We start from the raw sequence: 19,594 nt of genomic DNA on the forward strand, positions 1-19,594 counted from the left end.
GTCAAAAGGCTATGGTTATGTCTTGTTGATTCATGGTGACAGGAAATAATATTACTATATTTTATACATTACTAAATTCTAATGTACTGAAGTCTGCAAGAGAGAAAAAATTTCATTTTAGACTCTTCTCAGAACTGTCATTACGGAGAAAAATTATTGGTTTAAGTTTTGTCTTTTTTCTTGTTACTTTCTTTGATGGAGAAAGCTGAGAAATAAAAAGGGACCCCACTGATCAACATGGGGGTTAGGGGAAGAAAAAATGGATCCTAGCATGAGACAGAAGGTCTAAATTGTATACATCTTGCATAATTATTCAAATAATTAAGAGCTAACTATATACCAAAAAAATGGTATCTTAAGCAACAAAAATTCTATTTACTATGACTTTATGCTTTTACAGTAATACAGTTCAAATTTCTGTAAGCTATTTCACAAAAACTAGTACTGAAGGCAAACTGTTTTCTCTTTTGGATTACTAGTAGCTATTTTTATTACTTAGTATATGATAACAATTTTTAGACTAGTATTACAAGTTTTATACAAACCTATGATATTTCCCAATGCCCACACTGCTTGCTCACAGACATTCTGATGGGGTGAATGGAGAAGCCTCAGGAAAAGTGGCACAGCATCTGATGGAAGAAAAAATAACAATACTTAAGGTTGAAGATACCATAAACCAAAAATCAATCTTTATTTTTTTGCTGAGACCTCAAAAAAAAGGGAACCTATAAAAATATACTTAAAATATAGCCTCATTAAATGAATTTTATTGGAATAGCATTATTGGAAGAATTTTGACCAGTGACTATTTACTCAGTATCAAAATGAGTTATCCAGACAAGTGTTAAATTAGGCTTGTGAAATTTCATTAACAATTAAACCTGGAATTAATTTCAAGATTAATTCCTTATAGATTATCTGTAATTTGAAAAAAAAAAGTACATTATTGAAGTAACTTTTTTTTTTGTTTTTTTGAGACGGAGTCTCACTCTGTCATCCAGGCTGGAGGGAAGCGGTGGAAACTTGGCTCACTGCAACCTCTGCCTCCCAAGCTTCAGTGATTCTCCTGCCTCACCCTCCCAAGTAGCTAGGACTGTAGGTGTGAGCCACCATGCCTGGCTAATTTTTGTATTTTTAGTAGCGACAGGGTTTCACCATATTGGCCAGGCTGGTCTCAAACTCATGACCTCAAGTGATCTGCCTGCCTTGGCCTCCCAAAGTGCTGGGATTACAGGCATGAGCCACTGCACCCGGCCTGAAGTAACTTTTGAACACAAATTTATGTTAACAACATGTGGGTCTTTAAGACAGGCCAGTGATTCCTGGGCCATGTGGGATCTTCCGAATCAGAAAGTGATTCTGTTACTCAACAGGATGGGAAACAGAGATAGGTCTGTATCTGAACAAAATACTGCACTGAACAAATGATTCTTCTTCTTTCCTTCTGATATTACTTTAAAAAGCACTATTTAAGTATATGTAGCTCAATCATGCTTGTAATATCATAAAAGGTAATTCACTTATGGGTTTGTTTTTGAGATAGTGCCTTACTCTGCTGCCCAGACTGGAGTTCAGTGGTGTCACCACAGGTCACTGCAGCCTTGACCTCCCCTGGCTTAAGTGATCCTCCTACCTCAGCCTCCTGGGTTGTTGGGACTACAGGTGCATGCCACCAAGCCCGGCTAATTTTTTTTTCCTGCATTTTGTAGAGATGGGGTTTTACCATGTTGCCCAGGCTGGTCTCTAGCTCCTGGACTCCAGTGATCTGCCTGCCTCAGCCTCCCTAAGTGCTAGAATTACTGGCATGCGCCACCATGCCCAACCTCATTTATTTATTTATTTATTATTTTTGGTATATTAAAGCAGACTAGCAGGGTCAAAAAAAATTCTAAGCCTCTTTCTAATCTTTAGAGAGCATACATAACAGAAAGGAAAAAGTATGAGAGGGAATAAAACATTGTTATGAAACCAAAAAATTTTCTTAACAGTCAGCTATACAAAACCAAAAAACCACAATAAAAACCACCTGAACCCAAAACCAAACCAGTTTTAATAGGATGTGAGGTAATTATCTTTTCTAAGTAATATTACAACATAAGTGTCTACAGTAAAATGATTATTTGGATAACATCTTTGTTCCCCTTCAAAATGTACAAATTAGTGCTTACATTTTTAATAAGCTCAGAGAAGTATGCTGCTTACATATTTAAAGAGGATTTTAAAAGTATCTTCTTTAAAATTATTAATTTCTTTGTTTGGTAGAACAATCAAATACTATTCATGAAGACAATACACTCGGGTTCTTACTTCCAACAGTAATTTTCCACTTACATTTCTTGAAACAAAAAAAAGCAATCCTATTATAATAACAATGAAAAAAAATATTCGAGCCATTCTTTCAACTAGGACTACTTTATAGAAGATTTCTTTAAAATATATGATATGGCCGGGCATGGAGGCTCACACCTGTAATCCCAGCACTTTGGGAGGCCGAGGCAGGCGGATCATGAGGTCAGGAGATCGAGACTGAGACCATCCTGGCTAACACGGTGAAACCCCGTCTCCACTAAAAATACAAAAAACTAGCCGGGCGTGGTGGTGGGCGCCTGTAGCCCCAGGTACTTGGGAGACGGAAGCAGGAGAATGGCATGAACCTGGGAGGTGGAGCTTGCAGTGAGCCGAGATCGCATCACTGCACTCCAGCCTGGGCGATAGAGTGAGACTCCATCTCAAAAAAAAAAAAAAAAAAAAAAAAAGAGAAAAATCTCATTAAGAGAGGTTGAGGCCCGGTGTGGTGGCTCATGCCTATAATTCCAGCACACTGGGAGGCCAAAGCAGGTTGATCACTTGAGCCCAGAGTTAGAGACCAGCCTGGGCAACATGGTGAAACCCTGTCTCTACAAAAAACACAAAAATTAGCTAGGCACAGTGGCACATGCCTGTAGTCCCAGCTACTTGGTGGACTGATGCGGAAGGGTCTCTTGAGCCTGGGAGGCCGAGGCTACAGTGAGCTGAGATTGTGCCATTGTATTCCAGCCTGGCCAAAAGAGTAAGATCTTGTCTGAGAAAGAAAAATAACAACAACAACAAAAAAACAAAAACAAAAAAAGAGAGGCTGAGGCAATGTGGCAACAGGAAAAACTCCTTTATTTCTACTGATGTCCTATAAATAAAGTGTAACAATAATAATGTAATCTGCTACTATAATTAGGAAATGTTCTCATATTTAGAAAGGAATCAAGCGAATTTTTGGAAATACAAAAAACATCAGTCACCAGAATAAGAAGATTAAAGTAACATACTTAAGTTGACCTATTTCAATAACTACATAGTAGCTATTATTTTATAATTTAAATTGCCATAGTCTTTTGGGAAGATCACTATTTTTTACCGACTTCTTTTAAAAAAAATCACAATTATGTTTATTAATAACCAACTTACTGGACTGAACTACTGCTTGAGTTTGTTCAGAAGTTCCAGATGCAATGTTTGTCAAAGCCCATGCAGCTTCAAACTGTAAAGAAGGACTACAAAAAAAAACAAGTATTTTTAAACAGCAGGGATTTTTACATTGGGCCAAATATCTAACCATTCTTCCTTCTACCATTTAAAATGCATTAAATATTTTGTTTCAAAAGTTATCTATCCATCCAGCATATTTTTTAACCCTCAACAACTGTTTAAAACATCTCTTCAGTATAAAAAGCATACAACCTCCTCCAGCATCCTTATTTTTAGTAAGAAATCTTTTTTAAGATACTTGCATACTACTCCCCAAACAGTTTTCTCAAGTACCTATCTGGTCAAACTAGTTCTTGCCAATTTTCAAAGCATAAAAGTTAAATTTATCATTCTCAAGTTCCTTTTTTGGCTACTACCTTCATCTCTTGGTGTTAACAAACCTTGCACTGCTTTTCACTTTGACTTTTCAACTCCATCCCATAGCCCTTTTCTTCTTTCTTTAAAGATCAAACTAATTACTAGAGTCTTGTCTTCTCCAAAGGATACATTCTAAATTAAAAAAATAAATAAATAATGTACTCACTTGTCATCTCTTTCAAGACAATGGACTAAAATGGGCAATATTCCAGATTTTATTAAGTCATCAATTGGTGGATTTCGATCACTGGACAAAAGCTTCCTGTAAGAGATAAAAACACTCCTGTGAAACTTAATAACATACAATATTATGATTAAATTTAAATTCATATTTGACAAATATTAACATAAATCTGAATATTTGGTACAAGTGCCTTCTCTGAAATTAACAATTTATATAATGCAACCTTTTCTCTAAATTTATAAAAAGATATACAAATTAAATTTATAGAGATGACAAATAATTAGAAAAATAAGAATGTAGATATGAACCACTTTACTACCTTTTTTTTTTGAGATGGAGTCTCACTCTGTTGCCCAGGCTAGAGTGCAGTGGCACAGTCTTGGCTCACTGCAAGCTCTGCCTTCTGGGTTCCAGTGATTCTCCTGCCTCAGTCTCCTGAGTAGCTGGGATTACTGGCGTGCGCCACCACACCCAGCTATTTTTGTATTTTTAGTAGAGATGGAGTTTCCTCATGTTTGCCAGGCTGGTCTTGAACTCCTGACCTCAGGTGATCCACCCGTCTTGGCCTCCCAAAGTGCTGGGATTACCGGCGTGAGCCACGGAGCCTGGCCACTTTACTACTTTTAATGGTACAACATTATTATTCCCTCAGTAAAGTCCTGATTGTGACTTATAAAAAGAAAACTAATTTTTAAAAAATACATGTTACTTTTGGACATAATTTTGAGTTCAGAGAAAAAAATGGGCAGATTTCTTCAACATAGCATTTACCTTGCTAAGAAAGGAATTAAGAGGTCACCAAAATATCCAAAATTATTCACGCTAGGTCACAATAGAGTCAAATGACAAAAGCAGGTAGTCTGCTGAAATATGTTATAGCTGATATTAGTCCCTAATTCTTCCTTCTACTTTACACACCAAATTAAAGGCCATAAAAGTTCAACAACATTTTCATCTCAGCTACTAAAGAGAAATGGAATAAGCACAGCAACTGATAGGAAAACAGCCAGAGAGATGCTAGAGAATCTGAGGTAAAAAAGACAGACACATCACTGCTCTCATGGAGCTTATAAGATAAAAACAAAACCTAGTGTCTATTTTCACATGTGGGGGACTACAGGTTTAGCTGATAAGTCCTCAGTGTGGCCTAATCATATCTTTACCCACTGGAACACCCTGTATTACTATATAAAAGCAATGTTTATGAAAGCTTAACCAAATCATTTCCCTATATAAACTATGTGATGGCTGCTTATTTACTACCTTTATCAATGTAAACTCCTTCACCTAGCTTTAAACTACTTCACAAGTTGGCTCCATCTTATAACTAATCTTATTCTCTGTAACTAAACAATAGGTTAGTTGTCTGTCACAGCATTTCAACTGAAATAAGACTGAACCTATCCTAAACCCCTCACTTGAAATGCCCGGTCTTCTATGTATTCAAACTCTATTCAAAGTCCATTTCAAGTTCTACGTTTTACATAACACCATCTTTGAATTTCAAGAGGATTTATACAGCATAGCCCTACGTTTGGTGCTATCACTACTTATTTTTTTTGAGACAGGGTCTCAGTCTGTCACTCAGGCTGGAGTGCAGTGGTGCCACCTCGGCTCACTACAACCTCTGCTTCCCAGGTTCGAGCAATTCTCCCACCTCAGCCTCCCAAGTAGCTGGGATTACAGGCATGTGACACTACACCCAGCCAACTTTTATATTTTTAGTAGAGATGGGGGTTTCACCATGCTGGCCAGGCTGGTCTCAAACTCCTGACCTCAAGTGATCCCCTGGCCTCGGCCTCCCAAACTGCTGGGATTACAGGCGTTAAGCCACCGCGCCCAGCCCCCTATTTTTTAAAATACAGTTTTGCCTTTCCAATTAGCTTATAAAGTTCTTAAAGAGAAAGAATTATACCACATGCTATTTCCTCAACACATGGCACAGTGCTTAGCATTAAGTGGAAATTTAAAAAAAAAAAAAAAAACCACTTCGAAGAAGTCTTAACCCAGCCTTCTCAAACAAGGTTTCATGAGATCAAGGGTCAAATTTTAATTTAAAAAAATTTTTTTACACTTCACTGAGGATATTTTAGAAGAGAAATGTCTTTTATTCTTTACATAATGGTGAATAATATAATTTTTACAAAATATAATATAAAACCAGTTTGGTGCCACTGTCTTGATTTGCATTAAGGAGCCCGCAATTTTACTCACAGTTGCTTTGCAATACCAGTGTAAACATTAACACAGTGAAAAAAAGGCAAATAAAGTCTTAGAATTATTATGAAAATCAGTTTGCTCTTGCATACCCATGAAATTGTCTTGGAATCTCCCAGTGACCCACAGATCATACTTTGAAAACCTCTTAGGGTACACTGGGCTTTAATTTTCTTGCAGATTGCATGTTGAGAAGAACTGTCCCAAAACTATCCAATATTCAACTCTGACAATGGTGAGCATAATCGATTTCTTAATCATTCTTCCTATAAACATTAATTTGCTATTTTGCAATGTGAATGGTTCTGAGATTTTTCTGCCTACATAAAGAATTCCTCTCTAAGAAGTTATTTTACCTCTGGTACACAATACTGTAATTTTATAATTTCCCTATCAGTTCTAAGTTATTTAAGGTGAATAAACAAATACTGGAAAAGTCTAATAAATATAAAACAGATTCGTGCAGCACTGGATAAGGTATTGGATAGACCTACAAACTTTTTCCACTTTCAAATTCTATAACTAGGATCAGTTTCTTACTTGTCTCTTTCCTACTGATAAACTCAACATAGGGTGTTATTCTTATATTCATAAATATACAAAGCAACCACTAAATTGCATTATGATACAACCATGTCTTCCCCAACCTATTTATTAATACAAAGGTCTCAGTAATAGATTTTTCTGCCTCTTCCCTTAAAATATGAGAGCATAGGTTTCACAATAGAAATGTGCAAAACAGGCAGGGTACGGTGGTTCACGCCTGTAATCCCAGCACTTTGGGAGGCTGAGGCAGGTGGATCACAAGGTCAGGAGTTCAAGACCAGCCTGGCCAAGATGGTGAAACCCTGTCTCTACTAAAAATACAAAAATTAGCCAGGCGTGGTGGCGGGTGCCTGTAATCCCATCTACTTGGGAGGCTGAGGCAGAGAAATGCTTGAACCCGGGAGGCAGAGGTTGCAGTGAGCCGAGATTGCGCCACTGGACCCCAGCCTGGGCGACAGAGCGAGACTCCATCTCAGAAAAAAAAAAAAAAAAAAAAGAAATGTTCAAACAACTTGGTATTTCCTACCTGGAAAGACACTGGGAGTGTATGCAGTCATTAATCTCTTTTTTTTTTGAGATGGAGTTATGATTCTCCTGCCTCAGCCTCCCGAGTAGCTGGAATTACAGGTGCCCACAACCATGCTGGGCTAATTTTTGTATTTTTAGTAGAGACGGGGTTTCAGTATGTTGGCCAGGCTGGTCTCAAACTTCTGACCTCACGATCCGCCCACCTCGGCCTCCCAAAGTGCTGGGATTACAGGTGTGAGCCACCTCGCCCGGCCGTCATTAATCTTAATCTACATCTACTTGTCTATGTACACTGACACAGTAACATTATAATTCTGGATTTATTGTTTGATCAATATGAGGATTGTGAGAAGAATTAAGATACCTGGTAAGGATCTGAAGAATCTGACTTTATAAAATTAAACCTATTCATTAGTAAAAGGTAAAGCTTTACAAATAATGTTTTTCTCTTACTCTATGGCATTAATTTGTTAAATCAACTTTCCCTGGCATCTGTATGCATTATGTATATTAAAGCTTCAGTGTACACTTTCAACTAAAAATAAAAATTGTTTAAAAAACTGTCACCAATTTTAATATTCTAAACCACAGAATTAAAAAAATAAATTTAGTTAATCTATTACTATTTACTATTGTTTGTCATCAAGTTAAATTTGATTAACAGGGACTACTCAATAGTAAAAATTCAAAATAGAACCCCTGTGTAAGTTGTAAAATCTAAACATGTCTTCAAAATTCAACTTACCTAGCAGCTTGAACTGCACTTAATTGAATTCCTTGGTTATCACTTGAAGCATTCTATGAAAAATAAAATAATTTATGATGTAAATATATCACGATTAGCTGTTGAGGACAAGAAATGCAAATGAAGAGAGGGAAAAAATCCAACTTACTTGAACAATAGCTTCTAGAGAGGTATTTTGCTGGGAAAAAAGTTAAAGAGAAAACTCAGTTAAAAAGTCACCTTAAAATTCTTTTATTAATGTGAAATCTTACACTCGTACTTTTAAGTTAACAGAATAACAATAACAATGACTTACCACTCTATAATCACCATCTATATCAGAGTCTTCACAGATATCTTCATGTGGTACATTCCTTCTCTTTAAGAGATGTTCATCTCTTTTATTCTTAAAAAAAAAAAAAAAAAAAAAAACCAAACAGAGAATTTGAGCTAAAAAGAAAACCTGAATACTTTGATACAAAGCTCAGGCAATCCTGTGCCTAAAAACTGAAATATGAAGTGCCTTTTAAAAGTAAAATTCAAATGTAAAAAATTAAACCAAACTGTGAATTAACCACTCACGCAACACTAATTTGAGTCCCAGTTCCCAAATATTACATTTTTAATGAACCGTGAACTATGTAAAAACAAACAAAACAAAACAAAAACAAAAGTTTGACTAAAAAATATAGTGTACAGTTTAAGCCAGAACCAAACACAAATATTTATTTAAAAGTACTAAACCATTTTATACATGATCTGGGAGCTCCTCTTTACCACCTAAAAGCAAAGTCAAAGCAGAAGTTGGGCAGTTCAAAGTTAGACAAAAACCAACAATGTCTTACAAAAATCAAGGGCCATTTCAACTTCACTTAAAATGCTTGGAGCAAATTTATAAATATATTCTCAACTATAATACTTAAAAGTTGAAGTTTGCAACAAGTTCTTTTCAGGGACTTACTACTGCCCATTAATAGCAGAACTATTTAATACAACTGTATCTCAATGACTTATACTTTAAGTTCTTTATATCTGTTTTTGCATAATGAACAAGTAACAAGTTGTATCCTTTCAACTTCAAAAGCCTGTCAAATTTAGTCAAAATCTCTCCTTTTTCTAAAGAAAAATGCTTAGCAGTTGAGATTTTAATAAGTTTAACTAAATTTAGTAAATAAAATTTAGTTATACAATAGGTTATACATTTTACCTAAAAACATAATATATATTTGGCATCTTGTATATAATGCTATAATGTTGTTAGAATTATGCTTAGAAGTACCCAATATTAATCAGACTCACCTTCCTTAATTCAACTACAACTTCATTTCGTTGTCTTCTCATAGTCTACAAAAAAATTAAAGGAAAATATTTTTAAAATCACCTCAAATTCCATTATCCAGAGAAAACCACTATTAACATTTCAATATACACCTCTAATCTTTTCTTTTAGCCATATGGATATAAAGTCAAATCTTACTCATAATAAAAATCATACTATGTAGATGATTTTCAATCTTCATTTCCCATTCATATTGCAAAACATGAAAAATCTCTTTGAAATTATTAATACAATATTGGCTATATCACAATTTTAAAAACTATAACATAAGGTTTATAAAAATACAGAGGTACAAAGAATAAAAGAGCCCATAATCTCACCCCTCATATGAACCGATGATATTACAAAAAATAACACATGTACAAGATTAGTAAATTCAACTATTTAAAAAAAAAAAGCGAAAAAAAGCCAAAGGAGCCCTCCTGCTCACCCACAATTTCCTTATCTCATAGAAAACACTGTTAGATTTACCATGATTCTGACACATGTCTATCTATTCTGTTTTTTACCTTGTTTTGGTTTACTTTGTTTATAGACCTTAGAGATATTCCATGGTGGTGTATAAAGACCTATTTTATTATTTTTCATGGTCACCCAATTATTCTATGGCACACCGTGGCCACTGTTTTACTTTTAAACATATTTTTCTCATTTTTTAAGTTACTTACTACAGGCATGTGTGTTCACTGTAAAACATTCAAATGTTCAGAAACAATATAAGTTCAATCTGTTTTTACATACAGGTTCACCTTATTCTTTCTAATGACTGTGTATTACGTAGCGGTAACAACTCAGAAAGTCATACTAGATGTCTAATAAATATCACAAACTTAAATCCAAAACTGAACTTTTGATCTTTAATACACTCCACCTGCCATCTCAGCAAATGGCAACTCCATCCTTGCAGGTGCAAAGACCAAAAACCTTGGAGCCATCCTTGATTATTTTTCTCTCACATTACATATTCAATCTGTCAGCAAATCCTGTTGGTTCAACCTTCAAGACATACAATCCAAACACATATCACTGCCTCCTCTGCTACTATTCTGGGCCAACGTACCATTATCTCTCAACTAGATAACTGCAAAAGTCTCCTAACATGTAGCCCTCCTGCTCTTACCCTCTGTCTTCCTCCAGAGTCTAGTATAATGACAGCAACCAGAGTAATCCTCATAGGAAGTCTTAATTTTTATGTGCCATGGACTCCTTTGGCAGTTTGGTATAATCAATGGATACCTTCTCAGATAGTATTTTTAAATACACACACACACACTATATATATATATGTGTGTGTGTGTGTGTGTGTATGTATATATATGTATATATGTGTGTGTATATATGTGTATATATGTATATATATGTATATACATACACATATTTAGTTACAAAGGAAACTATCTTGATACATAAATGTAAAAAAAAGTGTAATGTAAGTGCTTCTTTATTATCACATTAAATGGGATCTAGCAGTGGGTCTAATAACTACTATAATTTCAAAGTAATGACGACCATAAATGCAACAAAGAGGTGATTTTTATTGGTGGTAACAGTCACAGGTAATTCTAATATTACTATGGTTAACTGGCTACATTGAGTGAAGGAAACACTGCTTCAGTTATAAGTTAGTGAAAATAAAGATGTAATTTCTTCTAAATTCCAGGGGCCCTCCTGAATTCTACCCATAGACTCCAAGGAAGGAAAGGTCCAAGGAATCAGTAAAAAATATTTTGTAAAAAGTCAGATCATATCATCCTCCTGTTCAAAAATATCCAAAGACTCTCACACGCTCCACTTCGGACTTAAAAGCCCAGTCTTTACAGTGGCTTACGTCAAGTCAAATCTTCCCACCTCATTCCTTCCCCAAATACCACTGCTTGGACCTTAGCTCCTACCATTATCTTCATTCATTCTGCTGTACTCACACCAACTCTGCTATTTCTCGAACACACTGGAAAGTCTCTTGTAGCAAGGCCTTAACTAATACACTATACAGTAACTTCTCAGAAGATGGACTCCAAAGTCAAACTGCCTGGGTTCAATTTTTTTAGCCATACTACTTACTAGCTCTCTGCACTTCAGTTTCCTTATCTATAAAATTGGGATAGTAAAAACACCCTCTTTACAGGACTGCTGTTAAGGATTAAATCAGCTAAAATATGTAAAGTACTTAAACTGTCCCTGGTACACAGCAGTGTATGTGTTAGCTTAGTATTACTGCTGCTGCTATTTCCTCAGTTTGGAATGCTCTTCCCCTACTACCTGCAGTGCTCAGTTCCTTACCTCTATGGGAAGGCTTTTCCCTTCCTGACCATCTGCCAACTCTCTATTTGGGTACTTTCTCTCTCTCTCTCTCTTCCCTGCCTTATTTATCTCTATACCATTTATCACTTTCGAATATACTATGTAACTTTATTTGGTACAGATATAGATTTTTTTAAAACACCAGGAGTCAATGTTAAAATAACAAAATAGGCTGCAAAATGAGTAAAAATAATTAGCTAAATACTATGGTAAGTGTTAACATCTATCTCATATAATCATTATAGCCTTATGAGGTAAGAATAAAACAACCCTTTATTTCTTTTTAAAAATAAGAAAACTGAGGCTTAGAGAAGTTAGATTGTTTGTCCAAAGGTGGCTAGGATTACAACCCAGACAGTCTCACACAAAGCCACTTAACCACTAAGCCATATTGTTTTCCACACTTCTCGAAGTCAGAGTTCAAGTGAATTGGAGAGCCAATGGTTCACACTAAAGCAAAAGTACTATTACCAACACAATGAGCTTTGCATAATATCACAATATGAAATCAATAAGCAATTCTAGTAACAAAAAACTATGATCTATGTCTCAGGCACAGAAAACAATATCTGTAGGATGCATTACTTAAGACTGTTCAACAAATAAATAAGGTAGACTTCTGAGGGACTGGGTATTTCCAGTCTAAGGAAAGTTTTTATTAGCAATCACTTCATCTAAAGTAGCAGGATTAAGGTATAATGGGCTTTAACTTCTTTTCATTAGAGCATACTATTAAATAAATCCCAAACAACTACATACTGCATATTTACATAAATGTTTTGTTTACTCCAAAAAATTTTCTCCCATTATATTACATCTTATTTATTAAATCCGGAGATTTACAAAAAATTTTCTTTTTCTTTTCTTTTTTTTTTTTTTTTTGTGAGACGGAGTCTCACTTTGTCGCCCAGGCTGGAGTACAGTAACGGGATCTCGGCTCACTGCAACCTCCGCCTCCCAGGTTCAAGCAATTCTCCTGCCTCAGCCTCCTGAGTAGCTAGGACTACAGGCTCATGCCACCACGCCCGGCTAAGTTTTTGTGTTTTTAGTAGAGATGGGGTTTCACCGTGTTAGCCAGGCTGGTCTCGAACTCCTGACTTCATGATCCACCCGCCTCGGCCTCCCAAAGTGCTGGGATTACAAGCGTGAGCCACCGCGCCTGACCCGAAAGATTTTCTTTTTACTTGATACTCATTTGTTACAACAAAGTCTGGAGGTTTTTTGATAATTTGAAACTACTAATAAAGCATTTATCAAACCAACTTAGCACTGTAGTAACAACATAAGACCAGGCTATTACCACTTTCACAGAAACTTTGCAAAATAAGAGATTTGACAATCCCTTTATTATAGAGCAAGAGTTTTCTTTTCCTCTCCAAGGTAGAGAATGAATGAACTGGCAGAAAGACACCCTGTGCACCACAGCCTGGCAGCATTTGGGCATGTTTTTTACTCCAAACAATAGTTGTTCTTCGGGACCCCATGAAAGGGATATATAAGACTTCTAAGCCTGTCCTTAAAGAGCAGGCTTTGTATACTACATGAAAATATATTAGTTGTGAATTCACATGACTTACACTGAGGCAGTAAGCAGTGGTGTCAATTAGAATTCCAGAAAGCTGACAAACTGGCCAAAGCCTTATGTATAGGCCAGAGAGCTATATAAAGGACGACTGTAAGTGGGGGAGGTTGAGGACTGTTGCTGCTATTTCCTCAGAGGAGGTGGGTAGAGTTTAGGCAGATCACTCAGGTATTTTATATTTCTTTGCTTGTCAAACAGTTATAAAATTATAAATTCAGGCAAAAGGGTATAAGAAATTGACAAAAAATTTTAAGCAAGTCAAAACAGAATGCTAGCTCTATTTAAAAGGAATGCAGTTTGTGTATTTAATGAACATTTACTATGCATCCATCACTGTATTAAGCACTAGGGACTAAACACTTTCCCTGCTTTAATGAGGTGTAGATTCTAGTATTTTCTTTCCACTTAATTGCTCCTTAATTTCCGATTAGTGGCTACTTGATTCCTGCTAATTTTCAAGTCAGTGTTACCAACACATGGTTTTTCTTTAAAGCCCTAAAAATTGTTAGTTTAAAATATGACATAGTAATTACTGTACAATTTTGGATATTTTAAATTTTCTTGAGCAAAGTTAGGATTTAGTTAGGACTCAATCTCACTAGAGAAAAATGTTAAAGAAAATTCTTTCTAAATAATACAAAGATAAGAAATATAATGCCTTCATTTTATTTCACCCAGCCTGACTTTCATTGATACCTTAGGAAGGTTAATACTTAGGTAACAGCACTACCAAAAAAAAAAGAAAATAAGAATTAAAAAATTTGTACAGGCACTAGAGATCTTCTGTGTGGTGACTAGGATATATTCTAAAACTGAATTGTGATAATGGTTGCATAACTATGAAAATTTACTAAATATCATTGAATTCTACAATTAAAATTGGTAAATTTTATGAGAGGTAATAAAGCGGTTTTTAAAAGTTATATACGCGCACGCACACACACACACACACGCCTTCCCTCCCCAACATGAGTTAACAGTATTACTAATTTAGAGACTCCTAGAAAGCATTCATTCAAACATTTATTAATCACCTAATTGCCAAGCATTAGAAATACAAAGATGGACCAGACACTGCATATCTATGCCCTTAAGGAGGTAGCACTCTTCTGATACAGAAATATAACTTAGTAAAATAGTAATAAGGCCCAAACTTAGCAAACAGCAAGTGCCAAACACCATTCTAAACATGTTACTTGACTGTACTTATTTAATACACGTATTAATAACATGCACACAACGCACTCTGACAGTAAAGAGGGTAATTACTAAAGATAACATGTAAGCTTAATTTTTAAGACTGAACGGCAATCCATTTAGAGAAAGGCATTCCAGGTAGAAAATATAGCATGTACAAAAAGAGAGAACTATGAAAGATGGCATGTGTGGAATCTGCTGAAGAATATCAGAAGCCAGAAATGAACAGGTAGGCAAGGAGACAAATCAATCACATAACATAAAGCTAAGCTATACTTTCTAGAGAAAAGTGAGTTACTGGTGATTTCAACCCAAATTATCATCACAACCCAAACACATTTGGTAGGTAAAACAGTTGTTCAACCCGATTACATGGTGAACTAAAAGCTAAAACAGCATAACTAGAAAAGTATGTTTTCCTATTTCTTATTTCTCTCTCTCTGCAGCAGCAGCCATCATGGTGCTTATTCATGCCTTTGTCAAATAGTATTTATGTTGGCAAACTGCATGTAATTAGCAAATAAATTACATTATGACAATAAAAGGGAAAGTTTAAATGCCTAACACTGTTAAATGCTTACTCAAGTGGGTCAATAATTAATATCTCCTAAGGATAAAAACCCATATTACAATCCTTCATTTAGAAAAGTTCATTTAAGCAGTAAGTTTAGTTCAAATTTTCAATCTGTAGATTTATTTCTCAGAGGTAGCACTTATTAACACTAGTATTAAAGGCCTGAAGTTCTACTAGTGATGGGCAAAAGTCTTCTCAAGCACAATCAAGTTCTTATCTCTTTAAGAAGTGATAAGATTAATGGACACTGAGCATAAGTGAAGAGAAGTCTGAAAATACATTGAGTGTAGGAGGTCAGACTTAATCTAGGCAAGCTATTGGAGCAATATTAAGAAATAATTCTAGTCTATAGATACCATACTTTAAAATGATCCATATCTAAACTGTAAGCATTGAAAATTTATTAGTACATAAATATAATTTTTAAAAATTGCCAAAATGTAAGAAACTGTTAGGTGTTAACTCCAAAGAAAAGGATTAGAGTTTCACTATCTCTTCAACATTCAAACAACAGGAAAATGTATTAAATTAAAAAGTTATACATGTCTATTTGGAAAAGTCACAAAATAAAGAAGGGAAAAATCTGAATTCCCAGAGTTCTCTATATTCTTCTATCTTTTGCACGAGGTTACATATGATAGAAGAGAAAATAAATGCATACATCTCCTCCCAGGATGACTTCCTAGTATATGGTTATACTACTCTACTAGCATATGGCTACTAGTCCCAGCTCTACCTTTAATGAAATCATAGGCAAGTCACGACCTTTACGGGTATTAATTCCTTCACTTGTAAAGAGAATTCAATGGATCTCTGAGATCTTTTATGCCTCAAAAACTGTATCATTTTTTTTCCCCCTGAGACAGAATCTCACTCTGTCGCCCAGGCTGGAGTGCAGTGGCGCGACCTCAGCTCACTGTAACCTCAGCCTGCTGGGTTCAAGTGATCCGCCTGCCTGGAGTAGATGGGACTACAGGTGTGCACCACCAAGCCTGGCTAATTTTTGTATTTTTGGCAGAGACAGGGTTTCAGCATGTTGGCCAGGCTAGTCTCGAACTCCTGACCTCACGTGAATCACCCACCTTGGCCTCCCAAAGTGCTAGAATTACAAGTGTGAGCCACCATACCCAGCCAATTTTTTCAACTTTAGAAAACAATGTCAAAAAATATGTAATTGTCATTTGTAGTTACTATGCATGGCAATGTAGTTTCTATGCTAAGAATCATGAAAAAGTCATAACTCAAAATTATAAACAAGAGCTATTCTGTGGCTCTGGTACAGTTGCTTGGTGTTTTCATATCTTGCACTTCTCTTGCCTTAAGTTATGCTGTGATGCCAAAAGGACATGGGAATCCTTGACCTTTTTTTTTTCCCAAGATGGAGTTTTGCTCTTGCTGCCCAGGCTGCAGTGCAATGGCGCGATCTCAGCTCACTGCAACCTCCGCCTCCTGGGTTCAAGTGATTCTCTTGCCTCAGCCACCCGAGTATCTGGGATTACAGGTGCCTGCCACCACGCCCAGTGTGGCGTGGTATTTTTAGTAGAGACGGGGTTTTATCACATTGGCCAGACTGGTCCTGAACTCCTGACCTCAGGTGATTCACCTGCCTCGGCCTCCCAAAGTGCTGGGATCACAGGCATGAGCCACTGTGCCCGGCCTCCTTGACCTTTCAATAGCTAGTTTTGGTAGCAGAGACAATTACCAAACTGTGTGTGTGTGTTCATGTATATGTGCGCACTGGCAAAGAGATGGTGTTCAACAGGGAAAGAAAAGAGGTTAGAAATGACCATAGGTTTGGTGAGACACATATAACCTTCTCAGGGATGGGAAACACTGCAAGATAAACTTTCAGAATCACTTATAGAAGGCGACTGAGGACAACCTATAAATAAATCTACTCTAGTAAACAAACACATATATAAGTTTTATATGAGCACAAAGGAAGGTACTCTAGGATTAATGGGTTATAAGGGAATTGATCAAATGCTACCAAGAATGATCACTTCTCTTCAAACTCCCTGCCAAGATCATGCCAGCATGGGTGACAGAGAGAGACCTTGTCTCAAAAAACAAAAAACTTTGAATCCTTAACAGAAGAAATAAAATTTCACAAACTGTTTGAGTGACTTGAAGAAAACTCAACTCATGGGAAAAGACACTGGGAAAAATTACCGAAGAAGAGTAAGAGAAGAAATGAGATATACCCAAATTAAGAAGGTCAATAGAACCCAAGCTTTTATATTACTGCTTGAAGGAATCTGATTTCTCTGCTGATTTGGTGCATTTTCAGATGAGAAAAATAGTTTTTTTTTTCCCATTTACAAAACTATACCAAATGTGTAAGCAAGAGAGATTGAGGAACATTTTCCTTCTATGTTATAAGAACATAATAAACTCAAACTCATGGTTTTCTTACGGAAAAATTTAAGCAAATAGTATTATAGGATTTTGTAACTGGAGAGAATAGAAATCATTTAAACTATTTCATTTTATGGAGAAAGGAACTATGGCCCAGCGACTTCAAGAATACCAAAGCTTAGATATCCTGGATCCAGTCCAATATTCTTTACACTACATCACATTACTTTTTCATTCTAGGTCTACTTCTATTACATATTCCTTCAAATAAGCTATTTTTCCTTCTCTTTTTCTCTTCAGTGTTTACTTTCAAAATATTCTTTTTCTTTGTGAACTTATGTCAAAGACATTAAACTTAGCAACAGAAAAATATTCATTGAAAGGTAAATTACTGAATTACTTTGCCAAAGCACTATTTTAAAAGCCCTCTAGTTATGTTCACATACTAAACAGATGTATGCATGTGCATAGGAAACCATTCACCCAACACATGTTTACTGACCACAAGTGTTCTGAGTGTTAAGGAGAAAACAGAACAAAATGACAAAATCTCTGTCTTCATGGCATTTATTGCATTTTAGTATGAGAGAGTGTAAATAAAGTTAAAATGTATAGTGTTTCAGTGGTATTAGACAGAAAAATATAAAGCCAGGAAGGACATTTTTAAATAAAGACCTTGAGAAGAGTGATCAAGCCAGGTGGATAGCTGACATGCAATGAACAAAGAGGGGTAGGAAATGGAGGCTAGCCACTGTACAGATTTTGGCATTTACTCGAAGTGAGCTAGGAAGCCACTGGGGGATGAGCAAAGGAGAGAGGAGAGACATGTTCTGATTTAAAAGAGAATTACTCCAGCTGCTGTGTTGGGAATATACCACAAGTGCAGTAATCCCAGCAAGAGATAATATCTTGGACCAGAGTGGTCGCAGTGGGGATCATAAAACATAATGAGTCTGAATATATTTTGAAGACAGAACCTGCAAAATTTGCTAACAGACTGGATAGAACTGTCAAGGAGAGGAAACAACGATTTTATGGTTTTTGATCCAAACAACTGAAGGATGGAACTGCCATTTACTGAGATGGGGCAGACTGACTGATTAGCAAGTTTTGGGGGGTAATATCACTTTTAGATCTAAGTTTAAGGTACTGATAATGCATCGAATGAGATGTCAAGTAGTCTGTTGAATCTTGAGTTCAAGAAAGAGGCTGAGACTAAAAATATCAATTTGGAAAGTTGTCAGTGTCCAAATATTTAAAACCAGATCACCAGATGAGATTATCTGCAAAATGAGCATAACCTGAGGCACCACAAAATAAGAGGTACAAGACTAAGAGAGAAATCAGTGAGATAGAAGGCAGTCAAGAATCTGTGCAAGGCCAGGCATGGCAGCTCACACCTGTAATTCCAGTACTTTGGGAGGCTAAGGCGGGTGGATCACTTGAGGTCAGGAGTTCAAGACCAGCCTGGGCAACATGGCGAAACCCTGACTCTACTATAAACACAAAAATTAGCTAGGCGTGGAGGTGTATGCCTGTAGTCCCAGCTACTTGGGAGGCTGAGGGAGGAGAATCGCTTGAACCCAGGCGGCCGAGGTTGCAGTGAGCCGAGATCGCAACACTGCACTCCAGCCTGGGTGATAGAGCAAGACTCCATCTCAGAAAAAAAGAAGAATCTGTGCGAATATGGAACCAAGTGAAAATACTATTTTTTAAGGAACCACAATCAACTACATCCAGTGTTGGGGATATGTCAAATAAGATGAGGATTACTAAACGTACATTTACTTTATAAACTAATATGGTTAATCACCAACCTTTGTTTGGATAAACAAAGGTTCCGATATCGCTCCCCACCCCTCATCTACTGAATTCTGGTCTGTTTCTGCTACCATTTATTCCCATCCCTGCACACTATTTAATATGCTTAAAATACCACTCAAGACTTAGAGCTTCTAACCCACGTCTCATTTATTGTGGTATAGTACTGAACTGAATAAGTTACAAAACTAAAACTGAGCCCTGGTATCTACAAAACATTAAATTTTCTCAAAATGGAAATGAAACTCACTCTCCGGCCCTTCTTTGGTCTCTTAAGCCACACTGCAAAGCGATTCCCATTTCTGGTGATGTTTCCAGGGTGAGCTTTTGACTAAATCTGT

General features: G+C 36.3%; 1 protein-coding gene across 2 annotated transcripts in view; it reads right to left on the bottom strand.

The window, feature by feature from the left end:
• The window catches only part of KPNA4 (karyopherin subunit alpha 4), a 64,483-nt gene that overhangs the window by 26,567 nt on the left and 18,322 nt on the right, over nt 1–19,594 (bottom strand). For both annotated transcript variants that reach the window (XM_034957677.2, XM_008956062.7), the window contains 7 exons: nt 9,381–9,425; nt 8,398–8,487; nt 8,251–8,280; nt 8,103–8,155; nt 4,049–4,144; nt 3,445–3,530; nt 546–632 (listed from right to left, as the gene is read on the bottom strand). In XM_034957677.2, coding sequence (XP_034813568.1) covers nt 546–632; nt 3,445–3,530; nt 4,049–4,144; nt 8,103–8,155; nt 8,251–8,280; nt 8,398–8,487; nt 9,381–9,425 — 487 coding nt within the window. The remainder of the gene's footprint in view (nt 1–545; nt 633–3,444; nt 3,531–4,048; nt 4,145–8,102; nt 8,156–8,250; nt 8,281–8,397; nt 8,488–9,380; nt 9,426–19,594) is intronic.

This window comes from Pan paniscus, chromosome 2 (assembly GCF_029289425.2).
Source record: "Pan paniscus chromosome 2, NHGRI_mPanPan1-v2.0_pri, whole genome shotgun sequence".
NCBI lineage: Eukaryota > Metazoa > Chordata > Mammalia > Primates > Hominidae > Pan > Pan paniscus.